Below are 22,232 nucleotides of genomic sequence, written 5' to 3'. Positions count from 1 at the left end.
TATTTCTATGAGGCTAATGTCCTCTTGATTTGTAACTATCATTGAATACGTAGTTAAATGTTTCAGCCATTTACAGAAAGCTTAATGAAAGACTTTTATTGTTACAGTAGTACAAGCAGTGAGCAACTCTTTTATTTTGTATCAGATTAAATGTCATTTTTGAAAATATCTCTCAGGAAGGCTTGATAGAGAAGATTTTGAAGTTTATACACTGTAAGTCTTTTTCCAACAAGGTGGTGAAATCTGTGTGTATAACCAGTTTCAAAAAAGTTATGATGTATTAAAATATGGTTAACACTAGAAATGTATATAATCATTCTTTGATGATTGAGAAGCTGCCTCAGTACCTTTTAAGTGTACTATTTGCCCAACATTGGCTGCTCATTGTATTTGTGAAGCACAGAAATACCAGTTAGATGTAAAGTGTGTATAGTGTAGATAACAGAGAACTTACTGGATTGTGTTCTCAGATAAATTTCCTTTCTGGACTTATTGTCATCTTTTGAAATATTGTTTCTGTTCTTATATCAAGTGATAGATGTCTAGACCAGAGGTTGACAAACTTTTTCTATTAAGTTGGTGCAAATGTAATTGCAGTTTCAGACTGGGAATTTTAAATCATTATCACTAGGCTCAAACACATCTTTATTAATCAAAATAGGAACTGTTACAATCAACACATTTTGCCAACTAGAAATAAGTTTGTTTATTCCTGTAGCATAAAAATCTGTGTTTGGGGATTCGATGAACTCTTAGAAAGCATTTTCTGCCTCCTGCTGGTTCTGGAAGCACTTCCCTGCAAAAGGTGCCGAGATGGTTGAAGAAGTGGTAGTCGGTGAAAAAAAATAAGGTGAATATAGATGAGGCAAAACTTTGTACCCCAATCTGTTCAACTTTTGAAGCATTGGTTGTGCGGTGTGCAGTTGGCCGTTGTACAGAAGAATTAGGCCCTTTCTTCTAACCAATGCTAGCTGCGGGCATTGCTGTTTTTGGTGCATCTCATTGATTTGCTGAGCATACTTCTCAGATGTAATGGTTTGGCTGGGATTCAGAAAGTTGTAGTGAATCAGACAGGCAGCAGACCGCCAAACAGTGACCATGACCTTTATTGGTGCAGGTTTGACTTAGGGAAGTGCTTTGGATCTTCTCGGTCCAGCCTCTGAGCTGGTTGTCTCCAGTTGTCATATAAAATCCACTTTTGGTCACATGTCACAAGCTGATCTTGAAAATGGTTCATTTTTGTTGCATAGAATAAGAGAAGATGACACTTCAAAATGATAATTGTTTTGAGTTGTGGTCAGCTCAAGAGGCACCCACTTTCTGAGCTTTTTCACCTTTCCAATTTGCTTCAAATGGCGAATGATCATAGAATGGTCGACATTTTCTTTGGCAACTTCTCGTGGAGTTGTAAAAGGGTCAGCTTCAGTGATTGGTCTCAGTTGGTCATTGTCAACTTCTGTTGGCTGGCCACTGTGCTTGTCTTCAAGGCTGTTGTCTTCTTTGCAAAGCTTCTTGAACAGCCACTGCACTCTACGTTCATTAGCAGTTCCTGGGCCAGATGTTTTGCTGATGTTGCAAGTTGTCTCTGCTGTTTATAACCCATTTTGAACTTGAATAAGAAAGTTACTCAAATTTGCTTTTTGTCTAACATCATTTCCCTAGTCTAAAATAAATATAAAATAAACAGTAAGTAATAAGTCATTAGCAAAAAACATAAAATGAGAAATGCACATTAAAGTGATGTATAACATAACTGCATTTATTTAAGAATGTATTCTAATATCAAACAGCGAATTTCAACAGTACAAAACCAAAATTACTTTTGCACCAACCGAATATAAAAAGACTAGATAATAAATATTTTAGGCTTTTTGGGCCATACAAAGTACTTGAAATTTGCTATTTTAACTTGAAAGCAATCATAGACAATATAAAGAAGAATGAATGTGGCTGTGTCCCGTTAAAACTTTATTTTCAAAAACAGGCAACTGGCTCTACTTGACCCATGAACTAGTTGGAGACCCCTGAACCAGAGCGTTAGGGATCCCCATCCTAATGGGTTGGCCAAAAAGTTCCTTCAGTTTTTAAAGTAAAAAGACACATTTTTTATTTTCACCAAGAAATTTATAGAACAGTGTATTCATTGTTTTGTTCCACTACCTTCTGCCATTTTCCAGGCAACTTCATAATTCCATTTTCCCAAAACTTTTGATTTTTTTTTAGCAAAGAACTGTTCCAGGTGCCTTTTACAGTTTTCCAGGGAAAGGAAATTTTTTCCATTAAGAGAATTTTGTAGCGACCAAAATAAACATACATCTGAAGATACAACTTTTGGTGAATATAGCAGAATGAACTTCCTAGCCAGGATGTAGCAGTTTTTGCCTGGTCATCAAAGAAACATGCATCATACATTATCTTGATGGAAGATTATGTATTTGCTTTTGACTAATTCTGGACCCTTTTCTTTGAGTGCTGCTTTCAGTTGGTCTAATTGGGAGTAGTACTTTTTGGAATTAATCATTTAGCCTTCCAGAAGGACCTCATAATAGAGGACTCCCTTCCAATCCCATTATATATACAGCATCACCTTCATTGGATGATCAGCCTTTGGTGTGGTTGGTGGTGGTTCTTCTCACTTGCCCCATGATCTCTTCCATTCCACATCATTGTACAGTATCCACTTTTCACTGCCCGTCACAACTTGCTTTAAAAAACAGAATGTTTTTGTTACATTTAAGTAGAGAATTGCATGTGGAAGTGTGGTCAAGAATGTTTTTTCTGCTTAATTTACGTGGCACCCAAACATCAAAGCTATTAACATAACCAAAGTGTTGTAAATTTTTTTCAACACTTGATTTGGATATTTTGAGTATGTCGGCTTTCTACTGTGTGGTTAATGTTGATTATTCTCAGTTAATGTTTTGATTTGATTGCTGTCAACTTTAACTGGTTGACCTGACTGTGGAGCATTGTCCAGCGAGAAATCTTCTGCACAAAATTTCTCAAACCACTTTTGACATGTTCAATCAGTCACAGCACCTTCACCATATACTGCACAAATATTTTTTTGTTTCAGGTGCATTTTTACCTTTCTTGAAATAATAAAGCATGATATGCCGATAATGTTGTTTTTTTCCTTTCATCTACAATACTAAAATGGCTACACAAAACCCACCAGTTTTGATAGGTTTTTTTAAAAAATGCATGCTGATGTAACAGCTGTCACAATACAATCTAATAAAATTGTTTCAAATGAAGTTAAAGACAACCAAGTGCTAGTAGAGCCATTGTACGGGAAAAAAAACGAAACCTTTTGGCCAACCCAGTACTTCTCCTTGTTGCTAGTAGCCTATGCAGTGCCTGAAACTTCTTCCATAAATATGTATTGCATTAATGTTGAATCAATAGATGCTGCCTAAAGAATAATTAAAGAAAGGCATATCTTTGAGAATGTATTTGTATTTCTGCTCCCAATTTTTATATCTTTTCTAATCAACCCTTTAGCCTCAGAATTAGCATTGGCAATGTTTTGTTTTAAATATGTAAATATACTTCAAAGCCAGAACTGTGCTGGAAAAGAAGCCAAATAGATTAACAGATGAATGGATAAACAAATTGTGATATATCCATACAGTGAATACTATTAAGCAGTAAAAAGGAATGAACTATTGATATATGTAACAACATGAATGCTTCTCCAACACATGCTAGAATAAAGAAATCAGACACAGAACATGACACACTGTGTTATTTCATTTATATGACTTTCTAGAAAAGGCAAAACTGTAGCAACATAAAATAGATTGATCGTTGCAAGGAGCCAAGTGGGAGGAGGATTGACTGCAAAGGGGTACTATAAGAACTTTTGAGGGTGCTTGAAATATTTTATATCTTGATTGTGGTTATGTGATATAAATGATGCCATGTATACATTGTATGCATTTGTCAAATATAAATGATTGCAGTTATGTGATGTAAAGATGCTATGTATACATTGTATGCATTTGTCAAAACTTACTGTATACTGAAAATTGGTGAATTCTGTTGTATATAAATGATGCCTCAGTAAAGTTCTTTTTTTAAAAATGGAGATCAGCATTAAAATTTTTTTTTAAATTTATTTCGTTTTGACTGTGCTGGGTCTTCGTTGCTGTGTGGGTGTGGGCTTTTTCTCTAGTTGTGATGTGCGGGTTTCTCATTGCTCTGGCTACTCTTGTTGCAGAGCACGGGATCTATAGAGTGTAGAGCTTCAGCAGCTGTGGCATGTGGGCTCAGTAGTTGTGGCTCCTGGGCTCTAGAGCACAGGCTTTATAATTGTGGCACGTGGACTTCGTTGTTCCGTGGTGTGTGGAATCTTCCCAGACCAGGGATTAAACCCATGTTTGCTGCTTTATCATCTGGATTCTTTACCACTGAGCCACCAGGGAAGCCCTCAGTAAAGTTTTAAGAAGAAACAAGCTTGATTTATATTGCTACTGCAGTATTATCATACTCTGAGCTTAAGGAAATAGTGTTTTCTTTTAACTATGAAAATACAAAATGAAAATTAATGAAGTTTTGATTTTTTAAATTGCAGAGACACAGCTAAGTTCTCCTGAAACTTTTGACCTTGAAAAAGAAGGCTTTCCAGATGGCAGAGAGACCCTGGATGAAGTAAGAATAATGGCAGATAAAAAGGTGAATACTACTTTTAATTTTTCTCAGTGTTTTCTTTCTACTGGTCGTCCTCTCTCTGATGCAGTATTGACCTTGGATGAAGAGATTTAAGTGACAAGAGGGTTAGGTTTTTATCTCAGATTCTTAAAAGTGAGTTCAGCACTATTTCTAAATATAATAGTAGTTCCATTTCTTCAGTATTTTAACATGCTTTATTATGTCTAGTACAGATGGGGAAATGGAGATTTAGGATGTTTGAGTAATGTCAACCTAAAAAATAGTCACAACCCAGAAGTTGAGAGTTATGTTTTATTTGATGGGAATTTTTAGAGGGGGAGGAGTCAGGTTATATAAAAGCTCTTAACAAGGAGCAGGTAGTCTAAACATCAAAAGATTATTGTTAATTAAGGAAAACCAAATATCTCAAGTTAAGGAATTTAATGCTTTTCTGTATATGGGAAGATGCAAGAGTCTGGGCTTACCAAAATCATTCCTTTCATATGCGTCTCAGTTGTCTGGGGCCAGTGCTCACTGTGGGGAGTGGTTGATGGCTCCTGGTAGCAGGCACTGTTCTTCCTGGGCTCAGAAATTCACATTTGGAGGGCCAGAATCTCTGATGGCTATGACATTCTTGTTTATTGATGTAACAGGAAATACTCCATTTCATAGTAATTTGCTCCAGTTCAAACTGCTAATAATGATAGTACCAGAATTTGAACATAGATTTGTCTCCAAAGTCCTGGAGCATTTTCCATTATATAAGTAACAGAGATGAACAGTCTTGGAAAAAGTTGCTACCTTTACATTACGACCTAACTTTCAGCACTTATTTTGAGATGTGATCAGAAATGCAAAATCTGGATAGCAGCATGATAAAATAAGTCAATCTGTATTTGTACTAGTATCTTTCCTAACTTCACATATCTGACATTAACCATAAGGCTGATTGACACAAGTTCATACGCCTGATTAAGATTCAGTGCATAGTTTTTCATGTTGAGTCTGACAAAACAATTTAAATATCAATAACTCTTTTAAAGAATTCAGACCTTAAAAATCTGTTGTGGAAAGTATCCTGAGACTTAAACTAGTTTTTTTGTGAAAATAAATTTTTTGGTTACACATGTGCATACCATTTTATTCTGAGCAATTCTCTTATTCTGAGCTTCATTCTCATATTCCTTTTTATACTCTACATTTTTTTGAAAACAATTTTTGCCATAGAAGTTATTAATAGATCCCCTTCCTAGTTTCTGTACTGCAGGTGACTGAGTGGAAATCCTGCTTTCATGACTTGTGCACACTGTTTGGTTCCCTGGAACCTGATCTGTCACAACTGACAGACCGAGATTCCCTCATGCCTGTGGTGTTAGTTTCCTAACACCTTTTGGTGAGGAGCTCCCTGTGTAAGAGCTGCTGAAGATAGATCCTGCTACATAGTGTCAAAATGGCCTCAGGTTCTTTTCCTAGGGAGAAACTATAACCTCAATAGGTATGGGGGAACAGAGTGTTGTTAACATAGTTATCCTAACATGCAGAAGCAGCTCTGCAAGCCATTAGCTAATCAAGGCTGATTTCTTACGCATCCATGACTGGAGGAAACAAGTCTTTGGGGCAAAGAACAAGAACCCTATTTAAAAGTTATGTATGTCTGCAGCACTACACATGAACTGGGTGGAATTGTATGGTCTTTTTCACATCTAATGTCCTCTTTTTGGTGTTGAAGTTTGCTAGTATCTGTGGATGCTCTAAATAGTCTTAGAAGTTAACATTAAAAGAAGTTGGAGATGCTGTAGTTTTTAAGTTATTGCACAATCACTAGTTGCAAGTCACTTACTAGAAAGATAGAATCTGGGCATTTTATGTGTACAAAGATAGTATTACAAAGGGTGTGGACTCTTGCCCTTGGAATCTGTGTATAGTGTCTGCTGCTGCTGCTAAGTCGCGTCAGTCGTGTCCAACTCTGTGCGACCCCATAGACAGCAGTTCACCAGGCTCTGCCGTCCCTGGGATTCTCCAGGCAAGAGTACTGGAGTGGGCTGCCATTTCCTTCTCCAGGGCATGAAAGTGAAAAGTGAAAGTGAAGTCGCTCAGTCATGTCTGACTCAGTGACCCCATGGACTGCAGCCCGCCAGGCTCCTCCGTCCATGGGATTTTCCAGGCAAGAGTACTGGAGTGGCGTGCCATTGCCTTCTCCATGTATAGTGTCATTTACCCCCAAATTTCTTGTTTATTATGCAAGGAGCTTGAGTATTAGAACTAGAAGACATGACTTTGAATTCCAACCCTATCACCTTGGGCAAATTAATTGCTTTGTTCATTTATTTGGCAGATATTATAGTCTGTGTATTGTGTGCCAGTCACTGTTTTGGAGTTGTGAGATATAGGTAAATATAAAAACAACTCCTGCCCTCAAAGGGACACATAAACAGATAATTATAATGTGGTCTGACAAATGTAATGTTAGAAAAATGCCTGGGGCATTAGAGGAGGGCATTACAGGAATGCCCTAATGGAGAGGAATGCTTTTCTGAATTTCAGTTCTTCATTTATAAAATGTAGACAGAAATAGCCTATTTTATTGGGTTGCTCTGATGATGAAATTAGATAAAGAATATGAAACATAGCAGGGATTTGGCACAAGTAGAAGTATGCGTGTGGAACTGTAATACATTGTGGCTGCTCAGTGATATTAGCTAACTAATGACCCAGAATTGCTTGACAGTATTTGAGGTATTTGGAATACCCTTGCCAGAACTGTAGTCCCTCTTGATTTGATTTCCTGCAGTGGTAAATTTCTTTTGGAAATAACATCTTTGAAATATCTTGCTTGAATGGGGGTCTCGGATATTCTGTACTCATAAGTCTGTTAACTGTAGGCTTTATTCAGACTCAGATACAGTTGACCCTTGAACAACAAGGGGGTTAAGGGTGCTGACTTTTCGTGCAGTTGAAAACCTGTGTATAATTTATAGCGGGCCCTTGGTGTCTGTGTTTTCTCCCTAACACAGCCAGCCGCAGTCATTTAGAACTGTAGTATTTACTGTTGAAAAATATTTGTATATCAGTGGACCTGCACAACTGTAGTCAGTTTAGTCAATTGGCTAAGTAAACTGTGTTAAATAGACTGTGTCTAAGATAAGAGGGGAGATAAACACTTTCCTAAACTATACATAAATCTTATGGGTAAGGGAGTTGGTGATTGTAGGCATATTCTCATTTTCATTGGATCCATTTCTTTAGGTGAAGTTTCTTTTCAGGCCAGCCTTTAAGAGATCATGATTTGGTATACAAGTACCTGTTTTGAGAAAATACACATATAGTATTTTAAAAGAAGTAGAAGCAACTCTGCAGAGACCCAGTCCCTGATTGCATAGTCCTCACAAAAGCTTCTTGGCTTGTAATTTTTTTTCCTCTTGAGGCGCCTCCATTGTAGCTAATATTTAAATAGACATTTTTAATGGTGCTGGGAAAAAACTTAGGTAAACAAAAATGTTTAGAAACCTTCTGGATTGCCTATGAATGTGATTGGAAGTGGTCTTGTATTCACAATAAAACAATAATAGATCAGCTTCTCCCTCTTGAATACTATAGTAGTAGTTGAAGGTACCTTCTCTGCATTTTATAGAGCTGGTGATGGAATACAAAGGAGTATAGTACTGGATGTGAATACAAGTAGCATTCATGTCATATAACTTTTCTATGCTTGTGTGTGTTAGTCGCCTAGTCATGTCTGACACCTTGCGACTCCATGGACTGCAGCCCGCCAGGCTCCTCTATCCATGGAATTCTCCAGACAAGAATACTGGAGTGGGTTGTCATTTCCTTCTCCAGTTTCTATGCTTAGTGAACTTTAGAATGCCAAGTAGCTGCTCAACTGCCACTAACTTTCAAGACTATTTGCAAATTATAGGGTATATTGATTTTTCTTCCCTCTGCTCAAATGGCTTTGTACCTACAGGACAACTTTTCCTTATACAAAAGAACTTGTGTTTGTGAGAATCTCAGTGACCAAGATTGAAATAAAAAGCACCTAGGACTTTTAGACCCACTTGACTTACCCCACATCCTAGAGAAGAATAATTTTAGAGCCAGAGTGTCTCCCAGTACCTGGCAGAGTCAGCTTCCAGAAACAAACTGGGTGGGGAGTGCTTTTTGTTTTTGTCATACTGTAGTGAAATACTGAGAGTTTGGATGCCACCATAGGCCTGGGTTTGAGTCTACATTGTCCACTTAGTCATTTTTGTGGTCAGGAGATTACTTTGCCTTTTCAAGCCTTAATTCCTTTTCTATAATGCTGGAGCAAGTGATACCTCTGACAATTAGGTGGTTGTGAGGTATGTATATGGAAAATGCTTGGCCAAGCCTGGCATAGTACAGGAACTCAACCACTCTTGGTTCCTTTCTTATCTTTCTTCTCCCCCCTCACCTTCCTCCCCCCACTTCTAAGTAAAAAGCAGGTATGTGTTGAAAATAACATTTTCCAGCAGTTGTAGAAATTGTTTTACTTGGTATTTATTTAGATGGCCTATTTCCCTCTCTGCTGGGTTACATTCTCAGGTGGTAAATTTTAGGGATGGCCTAAACTTAGAGACTAAAAAGAAAGAAAAAAAAAACCCCAGTTTTCTCAGAGCTCAAATTATCTATCCACTGCAGTTTTGGTCTCATTTTGTTCTTGTATCAGAAAAGGGTTTATTTTGTTTCCTATAGTAAAGCATAATGATGGCCTAGTTGCTCCTTGCTTTTAAATGGAAGCAGTGGCTATGCAGGATAGTTTCCCATTGATTGGATAGGACATGATGTCCTTTGAAGCAAGTGTTAGGCAGTAGTGCTGCAGTGCTCACGCATACTGTTGAATTAATCACTGCAGAGTTCTTGGCTCTGACCTGTAAAGGTAAAATAAAACTGCCTCTGAGAGATACTGGGAACTGTAGGAAAAATGATGACTACAAAACACTGAAAAGGGAATAAGAATGGCTTTGTCAGAATTGTTTTAATGATTGCCTTCAGGCCTTCTTAAATGTTTGGGTCTTAGTTGTGTTTCCTCTTTCAACCCAAAAGAAACAAATAAAACATAAGAGGTGGTTTGTCTTACTGGTATAAGCTGAGGCCTAGATTCTTAACTTAAATTTTAGTTGTGTTGCTTGAGCTCTTTTTTTTTTTTCCCTAACTCCTGATGTCCAAAGTTACTTACGATGATCACAGTTCTTTCTGTGTGTTTGTGGAATTAATTCTTTTTTTTTTCTTTCAGTTTCATTGAGATATGGTTAATATATAGTAATATATAGTGCTGTTTTGGAAAAGGAAATGGCAACCCACTCCAGTATTCTTGCCTAGAGGATCCTGTGGACAGAGGAGCCTGGTGGGCTGCTGTCCATAGGGTCACACAGAGTCAGACACGACTGAAGTGACTTAGCAGCGGCAGCAGCAGCATAGCGCTGTTTGAGTTTAAGGAGTATAGTATAATGATTTAACTTACATGCATAGTTAAATGATTATCACAGTAAGTTTAGTGAACACCTGTAATCTCATATAGATATAAAATTAAATAAAGAATTAAAAATAAAGAAATAAAAATTAAATAGAGAATTTTTTTCCTTGTGATGAGAACTCTTAGGATTTACTCTAACAACTTTCTAATATATAACATACACCAGTGTTAATTATATTATTACATTGTAAACTACACCCTAAATACTTATTTATCTTACAATTAGGAGTTTATACCTTTTGACTGCCTTCATAATTCTTTCGTGAGATTGAAAAACTGTCTTTAAGATGCTGTTGCTAATACAAACTGAAACATAGCATACTGACTTAACGAGGACAGCGGCTTGCAGTGGGATAGACAGGAATGCTGTCAGATTTTGGAGCCCAGTAATCCCTGGTTTGAATTTTAGCTCTGCCACTTATTCATTCTGTAACTTTGGGCAAGTTGCTTCATTGTTTTAGACAATACTTTTCTCAAGTGTAAGAAGAATGTAGTAATCTTGCAAGATTACCATGAGGTTTAAATGAGCATTATTACATGCAGAATGCTTAGCACACAGTAGGCAGACACTGAATGAGTGTTAACTATGTTAGTGTATCTCCCAATCTACTGTCCAGAATTTGGCAAAATGATTGGTATCATTGAAAGTAAGTAAAATATGGGATGGAGCCTCTTGCAGTTCTTTTTGGGAAAAGATACTTTGTAAAGCTAATACAATTGCTATTTGTCATGTTCATTAGGTTCTTCAAGTTGATAACAAGAAAGATGCTGAGAAGGAAATATCTACTTCAACCTTCTCATCTAGTGCCCAGGTATCCTGCCCACTCTGTGACCAAGGCTTCCCACCCACAAAGATTGAGCGACATGCCATGTATTGCAATGGGCTGATGGGGCAAGATACAGGTAAAGCCACTCTTTTCTTTGACTACGTGGTGGTTTTGTAATCCTGTACAGTACAGTGCAACAGACAACTCTTCTTCAGTATTTAAGTTGTTGATTTTTTCTATTTAGCTAAGTCTCTAGTGCTTTTGACATTCTTTACTACGTTGGCCGGCATACTGTTTTGTTGCACATACGTCAGGACAAGGGTGGAGAAGGAAATGGCAACCCACCCTGGAGAATCCCAGGGACAGAGGAGCCTGGTGGGCTGCTGTCTATGGGGTCGCACAGAGTCAGACACGACTGAAGTGACTTAGCAGCAGCAGCAGCAGAACAAGGGGATGGGAAAACTCTTTCATCTTTTAATGTTTCAAACTTATTCTTTGCTTTAGGCAGGCCGTTTTACTTTAGGCAGACCAAAGATCAATGTAATCCCATGGACCTTGCATTTCACGGTGTATACAAATACTGAAACTCCTGTGAAACTTGAATTGGAAATAAGTTCTAGAGTTGCCTGTTTTTCATTCAGAATAAATCTCTTGTCAAAGGTGTGTGTGTGTGTGTGTGTGTGTGTAAATTTTACCTAAAGACAGTTACAGCTGAAAAATATCCCTAGTTTCTATTCTTCTATATGTCTCTTCTCCTATATATCTCTGATGCATCACCCTGGAGCTTTTGGTTATCTCTCAAAGAGTGTATCAGTGGCTTTGGTTTTGGTACAGCATGAGATATTGGCCAAGAGAATCTGCTTGTTCATCACAGCCCTTGAAATACCACCCCTCATCTTGCCTTTCTAAACTCTAAATATGATATGATCTGCACAGCTCTCTGTGGTCTAAGTATAATAGAATCTGCACCCTTCTCTGTGGTCTAACATGTTGAATGTAACCATTTGTTAGAAGATTAGAAATGTTGCAACATTTTTCTCAGTTCTACTTGGTTCCCATCACTTAGAGATGTTTAATCTGAAATTGTATAATTATGAGGTATGGGAAAGAAAAACACATGTTATTTAACTTTTCTGACGTTATACACTTCTCATTAGTTAAATAAGGAAGTACCTAAACTTATAATTTAAATAAATTTGTTGATTTTTCTAATTGTAAAGTAGTACCTGTTCATTTTAGTACAAATAATAATAATGGCATACATTTATTGAGTACTTGAAATGAGTCAGGCACTATTTACATAAATGGGACCATGCCACATGTAATTCTGTAATTTGCTTTTTTTTTATTTAGCAGTAAATTTAGATCTTTCTATGTACAGATATATTTTTTACATAGTTGAGATCTGACTGTGTTAAATTCTGTTGTGTTTTTTCTACCTATAGCATTAAAATTTTCCCATGTCACTAAAAGTTAGGTGTAAAAATATTTTTAATATTATATTAAAATATTTAATATAATATTATGTAATCCAAAGTGCCTTCATTTACTTGTATATTTAGAATGCTTCATGTTACCATGTTATACTTACATGACACTGAGCTTTTTATGCCAAAAATTGTTGCTATATTTTGGTGTTATTTTTTAAGGATATATTTTTAGTTTGGGTGGTAGTGAGAAAAAGATGGGCTCCACAGTCCAGTCAGTCTGAGATTGAGTCCTGCCTCTGTCACTTACTACTCTGTGACCCTGTGCTAGTTTCTATTCATACATCTGTCAACCAATAGAAATGACCTTATTTGGTTTGTATGAGGTTAAATGAGGTATTTAAAGTGTTCAGTACAGTGCATAGCACATAGTGAGTACTTAAGAACTTTGAGCTGCTGTTATTGTTCCCAGTAGTGGAATTCCTAGGTCAGATGTTTTGTCATGATTTTTAAGGGTTTTTATGAATAACACTGTAGTCTTTTAAATACACTGAAAATTGAAGACCTAAATCTGGTCAACTCCTTTAATTGAAGAGCACTGTAGGACTAGGATTTTAGATGCAGTTTTACTTTGATATAACTCTTTAGTTTGATTTTTAGTAGAGTTTTAGTGACTGAAAGAATTCTAAGGCTGGACATTTGGTGATCAGAGAAGGGAGAGACTGTTTTGTCTATCTCACCAAACATGCTTACCCAACTGGTATTAGTTACTGAGTCAATACCCCACTCAACACTGAGGTTCAGAAATAAACAAGTTTGAGAAACTGAATCCCCATTGAGCTCTACGAATAGGTGACCTTCTTCCAGTCATAATTAAAAGGTAAAAAGTAGTATAGAGTAGACTTTACTGACATCTCCTGGACAGAACACTGATAGTTTGTGCTTAAACAGGAAGCTTTGGTATTCATCTTTGTCAGATATCTTTCAGCTTTACGAGACTTGCTTTTAAGCTTGTTCTTCCTTATGGAGTGTGGTGGGGAAACTCACAACACCAGATACTTGATTCAGGCTTGTTTCTGAGTTTTCTCAAACCTAATGCAGACTTATACCACCAGAATCAGGTTATTCTCATTGAACTTGTTGAGAAGCTGACACCGTCAGGTAGGCAAAGTAGACTGAGACTTGCATTATTATCCGTTCAGGAAGTCTTTCAAGTTCTTGAATCCGTTGGGCCAGTGATCCTGTGTATTGCTGCTCAGTTGGATTTACACTCTGGGTCTTGAGGACTCTTTCAAATGTTATAGATTTAAGTGTATTTTCCAATATAATTGGAAGCTCTTATACTCTTGACACTGTATGTCTTGTAGCTCTGATCCAAATATCTCAGACCTCCATCCATAGATGTCTGTGGTATCCCAAATGACAGTCATACTTTTTTTTAAGGAAATTTGTTTTAAAAATTAGTTCAGGGACTTCCCTGGTGATCCAGTGGTTAAAAGACTGTGGTTCCACAGCTGGGGGCACAGGCTCAATTCCTGGTCAGGGATCCTGCATGTCACATGGCACAGGCTCCCCACCTCCCCAAAGAAAAAATCCAAAAGTATGACAAAGACATGTTAGAATACTGCAAACTTCTTTTCAACACCAGCTTGTTTACCTAGAACCGGAAATTTTTTTTTTATACTACCTATTGCCTACCTACTTTAATTCATCCGAATACTTACTAGAAACACCTTTTTTTAAAATGATGCTCGACCTTGTGTGGGTTACTAAAGAAGTTTAAGACGAGGTTTCTGCCATTAAGGAGCTTGTAGTGTCATTGGGGAGATAAGCCTTAACCTAAGAAATTAATTACAAGATGGCACAAAGTGTATATTGTGTACCCTGACAGTAAGTGCACCAGGAAAAAGGAGAGCTGCAGTGAATAGGGATGATATTCCCAGAGAAGGGTGGGCTTAGCCTCAACTGGATAGGTTTGGACAAACCCATAGGAAAGTAGGGGGCCCTTTATCCTCCTATGGGTTAGATAAGGTGCGAAGCAAGGGAAACAGCCGCTAAATAACAGCCTTCTCTTAATCTTCCTAGTAATGTTAGCTTACCTAAATTACCCTTTCTGGTGACATTATTTAGGCCTTACAGGAAAATTTGGAGCAGGGAGTCCTTACGAAAAATGTTGCTCTTGCTGCTTACTCCTCTGCTTTCCTGGGGATTGAGCCTGCGGCTCTAAGGTGGGGTAGGGGAAGTACATTAGATGAATTATGTGAAACATGTACTAGTGTGACTGACATATAGTAGGTCTTCAGTGAATTTGCTGTCATTTGGTTTCTCTACCAGCTTGCCTGTCCTGTCTTCCTTGCCATGTACTGTAGTGTTTGTTCTGATTCTTCTCAGCCTATGAAAGAGAGAGGGCTGTCCTCAGCCTAATATTTTAATCTTTGGTGAAAGAAAGCCTCTCCTACAATGGAGGGGAAAGATTTTACACATTACCTCAGGATGAGAGACCATTAGCCCAATGCCTAAGGGGATGGAATAAGAGAGGACTTTCTTTCCAGAGGTAAGGATCCAGCTTTCCCCTTCTTCCTGTTTTTCCCTGAATCTGATCCTAGACATGCTTGGTTTGGCTGTGTGAAAGAAATAGTAATTAGAGTCATTTACATGAAGTGTCTACCATTTATGCCTGTTACCGTGCAGCACAATAACAATTATGCATATCATTAAATATGTGTCTGATTAACTTTGCTGTAAGTTTTATTTGATTATAATACTACACTCTGGTTGAGTTGGCTCAGTCTGCTCAGTTTGTTGCTCAATGACATGGCTGTCTATTCACAACTGTGGAAAAATTAGAGAGTGTTCTTTAAAGGCATTGTTTGAGGAGAAACGATTTGCTAAATCAGTCTAAACTGTGACAGAAGCAGGTTGCCTTTACATTTGCTTTCTGGAGAATGTCTTTGAGATAATTTTTTCCTTTTTGTCATTTTATTTATTTTATTTTTGGCTGTGCTGGGTCTTTGTTGCTGTGCAAGCTTTTTTCTAGTTGCAGAGTGCAGGGGCTAGTCTCTAGTTATGGTGTGCAGGCTTTTCATTGCAGTGGCTTTTCTTGTTGCAGAGCTTGAGCTCTAGGGTATGCAGGGTTCAGTAGTTGTGGTACATGGGCTCAGTAGTTGTGGCTCCAAGACTCTAGAGCACAGGCTCAGTAGTTGTGGCATATGGGCTTAGTTGCACCCCACCATGTAGAATCTTCCTGAATCAGGGATTGAACCTGTGTCTCCTGCATTGGCAGGCAGATTTTTTTTTTTTACCACTGAGCTATCATTGGCTTGTTTTATTAAACATCTAGGAATAAAAAAGGTATTCATTTACTCATCCAATAAATACTTATTAAATGCCTACTATTAACACATGGCAAGTATAGTCAACAGAATATACAAAGACCATATAGTCAGAGATGTATTCTAGTAGTAGACTACTTCAATAAACAAACATATAATACATCATGGGAGAAAGGAAGTGAAAGTGTTGGTCGTTCAGTCGTGTCTGACTCTGTGACCCCCTGGAGAGTAGCTCTCCAGGCTCCTCTATCCATGGAATTCTCCAGGCAAGAATACTGGAGTGGGTTGGGGATCTTCCCAACCCAGAGATTGAACTCAGGTCTCCCGCATTGCAGGCAGATTCTTTAATGTTTGAGCTACCCAGGAAGCCCCCTATAATATGTCATGTTGATAAGTATTTTAGAGAAAGAAATCGAAAGAAGAACGGAATAGAGAGTACTGAGGACAGAAGATGGCAGTTTAAAATAGGTGGTGTGGAAGTTTCCATTGAGAAGGTGACATTTGAACAGAGGTCCGAGTGAGGGAATGAGGTAGGAGAATTTTGAGTGGAGAGGAGAGAGTGTTATAGGCAGTGGGAACATTAAGTTCAGAGACCCTGAGGTGTGAACAGCCTTGATGTGTATGGGGAATGACAAAGAATCCAGTGTGGCTGGAGTAGAGTGAGGAAGAGATTAACAAGACCAGAGAGATAATTGGGGAGGGGACAAGTGAACAGATCACATAGAACTTGGAGGTCATTAGTGAGGAGTTTTAGCTTTTAAATAAGGAAACATTGGAGGGATTTGAGCCAAAAAATGAATTAATATTTGAACAAAGGATCACTCTGGATGCTGTGTGAATAGATTGTTGATTGACAAGGGTAGAAGCTGCGAGAACAGCTAGTGTTTTATTTTTGGTAATACGTTACAATGAGAGAAACATAGTCTTGGAACTAGGTAGATCTGAACTTAAATTTCAACTGTAATACTGGTCAGCTGGGTAATATTTGACAAACTACCTTACTCTTTGAGGATCAGGTGCCTTATTTGTAAAATTAGTCTAGCATCATTAGTATTGTCATGAGAATCAGAAATACTTTTATAAAGTACCCAGCACTGTGTCTGGATTGTTTTAGATATTCAATAAATGGTAGCTGCTGTTATTGTTCAGTATTTCAGCTAGAGCTAAAGGAAGGATGAAAGACAGGGAAAGGCATTAGAGCCAAAGTGCTAAGAATAAGTTAGTGAGAAATAGATCATAGCGGAGTTAGGAAAGCTGAAGGCATTAACTATATACTCTTTGGGCCTAGATACAGAGGTGTGAATACTGCTAGGAGTGGATTTTCTCTCCATGGATATTTCATGGAAACATAATGGTGGATAAGTGCATGGGATGTTGTTCAGTCGCTCAGTTATGTCCAACTCTTTGCGACCCCATGGACTGCAGCATGCCAGGCTTCCCTGTCCTTCACCATCTCCCAGAACTTGCTCAAACTCATGTCCATTGAGTTGGTGATGCCATCCAGCCATCTTGTCCTGTCATCCTCTTCTCCTGCCTTCAATCTTTCCCAGCATCAGGGTCTTTTCTAATGAATTAGCTCTTTGCATCAAGTGGCCAAAGTATTGAATCTTCAGCATCAGTCCTTCCAGTGAATATTCAGGATTGATTTCCTACTGGTTTGATCTCCGTGCAGTCCAGAGGACTCTCAAGAATCTTCTCCAACACCACAGTTCAAAAGCATCAATTCTTCAGCGCTCAGCTTTCTTTATAGTCCAACTCTCACATCCATACATGAGCACTGGAAAAACCATAGCTTTGACTATAGGGGTAGAGGTAAAAATCCTTAACGGAGATTTGCCTGAGAACTATCAGAGAAATACTGAGACCTAGAATAGGTTTGACTTGGGTGACTCAGCAAAAATCAGAAGACCTGAACGTCTCTAGGTAAAACACTTCTTAAATTGGACAGAGTTGACCTTATCAGTTTTATCTATGTGTATTTGCCTACCTGAATGTAATTTGTACTGCCATTTAGTCTTCTCACTTGTATTAATGTGGCTTTTGTGGTATCTAGGAGGATTGAGTATATCACTGTTGACAACTAACCATAGAGGTGTTAACAATACATGTCAGTAGTTAGGTGTATTGTTAGGAAGTAGCTTAAGTCTAGTAGAAATAGCATGGATTATGGAAACACACTGACCTGTGGGGAGATATACAAATCCAAACAAAGTGAGATTATAGTAACTGTTGGGTAGATAAGACATACACATGAATAACTGTAATGCAAGATCAAAACTACTAAGGGGCATAAAGATAAATTCTGTGGTGTTTCAGAAGAAGTGTGATTAGAGATTTAGAAGAAAGGCATTAATGTAAAACAGCAGGCAAAAATCAAATCATATAAATAGGAAAACATGAAAGGTGTACAAAAGAGCACACAGTTCAGTGTGGTTGTAGTATGGACATAATGAAAATAAATAGTAAGCAGTTGGAGAATGACAAATGTAACTTGAATTATATAAGTTAATATAGGACAAGGTTTTTCTCCAACCTGTAAAAAATTATTTATGTGTTCACTCCAGTGTAGTATATAGGAGTCTTTTGGGTGAAGTGTTGGAAATAGAATTCAAGTGAAAAGTGAAAGTGTTAGTCACTCGGTCATGTCTGACTCTTTGCAACCCCATGAACTGTAGCCTGCCAGGCTCTCCTCTGTCCATGGAATTCTCCAGGCAAGAATACTTGAGTGGGTAGCCATTCCCTTCTTCAGAGGATCTTCCCAACCCAGGAATCAAGCCCAAGTCTCCTTCATTGCAGACAAATTCATTACCATATGAGCCACCAGGGAAGCCCTGGTAATCTTAAGCAAAAAAGAGAGTTAGTTTGCATAATAATTAGGAAGCCTGGGATAGGCTTCAAGCTGAGCCAGATCTGGGAGCTGAGATGATGTTTCTCTCATCTTTTGACTCTACTTTTCTCTATTCAACAGATAGACTTTGTTGTTGTTAAGGGACAGGCAAAGTGTCTGCCAGCAGCCATAGAGTTTTAGCCTTTAATGGAAAAAAAGGAGTTCTTTCTCCTGAGACCATAAATCAATCTAAGAAAGACTCTGATGGTCTTTATTTAAGTAGCCACTGCTGGTTTAGTCACTATTATCAAGTGGATGGTTATGTATCATTTGTTAATATGTTAGAACAAGTAACGGAAAACCCTGTTAGTATCTATCAGAAAATTTTATCAATTCTGATAATGGAAAACACCATATTAATTAATGTAATTAAGTGAGTTTAACGTGAGGTTTCGTGCTCGCTTCGGCAGCACATATACTAAAATTGGAACGATACAGAGAAGATTAGCACGGCCCCTGCACAAGGATGACACGCAAATTCGTGAAGCGTTCCATATTTTTTAACAAAGAAAAAAAAACGTGAGGTTTCTTTTTCTCACATAACAAGATATCTGGAGTGAGGTAGTGGCTCAGTGACATAAAGAGGACCAAAGCTTTTCTGTTTCAGCTCTACAGTCCTTGACTTGTAGCTTCTTGACTTATGGTTTCAAGATGGCTGTTATATCTCTAGACCTTAAATCTGTGCCAGGCAAGAAGAAAGGATAAAGGAGCATGATTGTAGGTTGTAATTCCTGCAATCTATTAACTCATTCCTGTAATAATCTCATGGAATTTAAGTTTATTCCAAATTGTGGAAAAATTAGGTCAGTTATAAATTTAGTGTTTGTTCATGTCCTTTCTTTGTGTGTTTATGTGTCTTTATGAGTCTTTGAAGTCGGTCATTGATTAATTTGCTGTTAATGAAGTTTTGTGTTAGGTGCTGGGAGTGCTTACAGGGTGATAAAGATAAGTGCTCACAGAGCTGATGGACCTCAAATTTGTATTCAGGAAATTCGCAGTCCAATGAGGCAGACAGACTTGGACACAACTAAATATGATACAAATCAGTTGAAAAGCTAAAATAGAGGCACTCATATCAGGTGTGGGTTTTTAACCACCACCACCCCCCCTTATTGAAAATGTGCATCTAAAATAGCAACAAGCCTTGTTAGGTGTAAATTGTCTGAATTTCTGATTTTTTCTTTAAACCACACTACAAAAAGTAAAATTACTGGATTATATGTATAAAGTTTTAAGACTGTTTTCAGAAGATTCTACTCATTTAAATTCTCATTGGCAGCACATGAGAATGTTCCTTTCACCACACCATTACAAATACTGAGGAATGTTACTTTTTCTTTTTTTGTTTTTAAAGCATGGTATATTCATTAGATAATCAGTGTTATTTCATTATATTTTATATTTCTTTGATTAGTACAGTTGAATTTGTTTCTTTTTTAAAAAAGCCAACTTGTATTTCTTCTTTGAAAAAATGTTATCTGAATTTGCCCAAGTATCTGTTGGGTTCTTAAGATTTTTCTTATCAATTTATGTAAGTTCTTTAGAAATGGTATTTGTCCTTTGCTTCAAAGGTGCTTTCCAGGTTTTTCCCACCCACCCATCAGTTCTTAACCAAGTTTACAAATTTGTGCAGCCTGGCACAGCACCCCCTTCTTGTATTTAAACAGTCAGAGCTTTTATTTCATAAAGCAGAGGCAGGGCTGATCCTATAGAAAGATCCCTAATCAGTGGCATGGATATGGAGAAAAGAGTATTGGAATCCATGCAATTAGGGAGAGGGCTCCAAGGAGAAATTGTAAAAAATTCATTGCTGCTGGTAGTGGGAGAAGGAAGCTGAGAGGTAGGAAGAGATGGTGGTCTAGTACAGAGGTCAGTACGAGCTGGAAGTAATACATCTAAAGTAGATTCGTCTTTGATAGATTTGACCCCAGACTGTTCGGTGTTTCTGTAGAGGCCATCATCTTATTTGAATGCCTACTGACATAGAAATAGATCAAAACTTTTAGCCACTGGATGAACCCTTAAACCAAGTACCTCCAGTCCAGACTTGTGACGTTCCATTGCTTGTAACTCTCTCTTGTATGTAACTCTCTCCTCTTGTATGAATAATGTAACAGAACTGTGTGGTCTTGTCCCATTCCTCCATGCTTGTCATCTGAATTGTCTTCTGATAATTTTTGTTCCCCCTTTCTGTAGAACATTTCCTTGTATCAGCTCCTCTATGATGCGTAACAGTAAGGTTACTGTATGATGTGGCATGTGAAATGGCAGTATGACTGCAGTCCATGTCTGCTTTAGTCCTCAGTGTCTTCACTCTTCCCATTTTTTTCCTCCAAACCTTGACTTTGTCTTTGTTTTAGTTATCCCTATTCATTGTGACTTGCTGCTAAAGACATCAGGATTTCTTTTAGCATGTTTCTTTCTTCTAGATGTGCTTATTCCTTCCTTGAAAAAAATCAAATAGCTCTTATTAACACCTGAATAATACCCAAAGCATTATGTGTTGAAGGAATATTAATAGCTAAAAACTACCTAAGAGAAGTTCTCTCCCTTCATGATTTAGTCACACGTTTTAATTCAGGCATCTAGAGCATTTTAAGAAAGAAGAAAGTTCAAGAAATTAATATTAGGTGAGTTATCTCCATTATAATTTTCATAGAACCACAGTCAGGACTGTAAGTATCTTAGAGGTTAAGTATTTTTGTTATCTCCATTTTATCCATGAGGAACCTGGTATTAGAGAGGTTTAGTTCTTGTCCAACGTCAGATAGTTAAACAACAGAGTCAGAGCCCAAACCCAAGCCTGCCTGACTCCAGAGCTAGCATTTTTCTTCACTGCTGTTTTCTCTCTGCCTTTCTGTGTGTAAAGATGGGGACACACAGATGGGGAAAGTATCGAGGAGAGCATATAAGCCTCAGTTTTAGGAAGGCAGAGTGCAATCCTTCACTCCTGAATGCAAGCGTGAAATCTGATCTCATCAGAATTGACCTTGTCAGCTTTTCAGTTACCTAGAAGAAACTGCTTGATGGATTCAGACTATTTTCTGGTGAACAGAGTTGGTATGACATAAGTCATCTCTGAAAACATGTGTGCAAAGTCAAAGGATCAGATGAACTATCAGAATTACTTCTGGTGGTGGCTATGGAGATTGACCATTCACAGACTTGTTACTGATGAGTTTTCTAATGGCCTAATATAAAGGGAGCATTTGATAGCAAGATAGATTTGTTTTCCCATTAAGTAAAAGGGTTTAATTTGTCAAGTCTTTATAAATCATACCTAGTACAGCTACCATTTATGAGCATCTGCTATATACCAGAAACTGCCCTTTTTGTATATTCTGTTTTAATTCTCACAACAATCTTTTGTAGTAGGAAACGAAGGCTTGATGGGAAAATAATTTCCCCAAGGTCACATCCGTGATAAGTGGCAAGAACTCAGATATGCAGCCAGCTTTAATTCAAAAGCTTGTACTCCAGAGAAACATCCAGGAAATATTCAGATTTTTTAAAAAATTTAAGATTACTGAATACAGTATGATAGTCAATATTTTGTTTTAAGAATTTATAGTAAAACTGTGGTTTTATAGAATAACAAAGTAATAACAATTTTGAGACTAAAGTGTTCTTGCTGGGAGGGGGTTAGAGACAGCCGATAGAATCAGGAAGAAG

General features: G+C 37.7%; 1 protein-coding gene, 2 long non-coding RNA genes and 1 other non-coding gene across 20 annotated transcripts in view; 2 read left to right on the top strand and 2 right to left on the bottom strand.

Annotated features, from left to right (window-relative positions):
- The window catches only part of UIMC1 (ubiquitin interaction motif containing 1), a 131,040-nt gene that overhangs the window by 81,236 nt on the left and 27,572 nt on the right, over nucleotides 1-22,232 (top strand). For all 17 annotated transcript variants that reach the window (XM_081501939.1, XM_081501936.1, XM_081501924.1 and 14 more), the window contains 2 exons: nucleotides 4,577-4,677; nucleotides 10,888-11,050. In XM_081501939.1, the coding sequence (XP_081358065.1) occupies nucleotides 4,577-4,677; nucleotides 10,888-11,050 (264 nt within the window). The remainder of the gene's footprint in view (nucleotides 1-4,576; nucleotides 4,678-10,887; nucleotides 11,051-22,232) is intronic.
- LOC145510528 (uncharacterized) lies at nucleotides 1,952-20,752 on the bottom strand. Its single transcript, XR_014057092.1, has 2 exons — nucleotides 20,595-20,752; nucleotides 1,952-2,704 (listed from the first exon to the last, which is right to left on the bottom strand). It is a non-coding gene; the product is annotated as an uncharacterized LOC145510528 (long non-coding RNA).
- On the bottom strand, nucleotides 4,674-8,488 carry LOC145510527 (uncharacterized). The gene is made up of 2 exons (XR_014057091.1): nucleotides 5,139-8,488; nucleotides 4,674-4,748 (listed from the first exon to the last, which is right to left on the bottom strand). It is a non-coding gene; the product is annotated as an uncharacterized LOC145510527 (long non-coding RNA).
- Nucleotides 18,955-19,061, top strand: LOC145511886 (U6 spliceosomal RNA). Its single transcript, XR_014058245.1, has one exon. It is a non-coding gene; the product is annotated as a U6 spliceosomal RNA (small nuclear RNA).

Source organism: Giraffa tippelskirchi, chromosome 6, assembly GCF_054371585.1.
Source record: "Giraffa tippelskirchi isolate mGirTip1 chromosome 6, T2T-mGirTip1v1.2.pri, whole genome shotgun sequence".
In the NCBI taxonomy this organism is placed as follows: domain Eukaryota; kingdom Metazoa; phylum Chordata; class Mammalia; order Artiodactyla; family Giraffidae; genus Giraffa; species Giraffa tippelskirchi.
The sequence above is the reverse complement of the archived record's forward strand: the minus strand, read 5'-3'. Positions and strand labels throughout refer to the sequence as shown.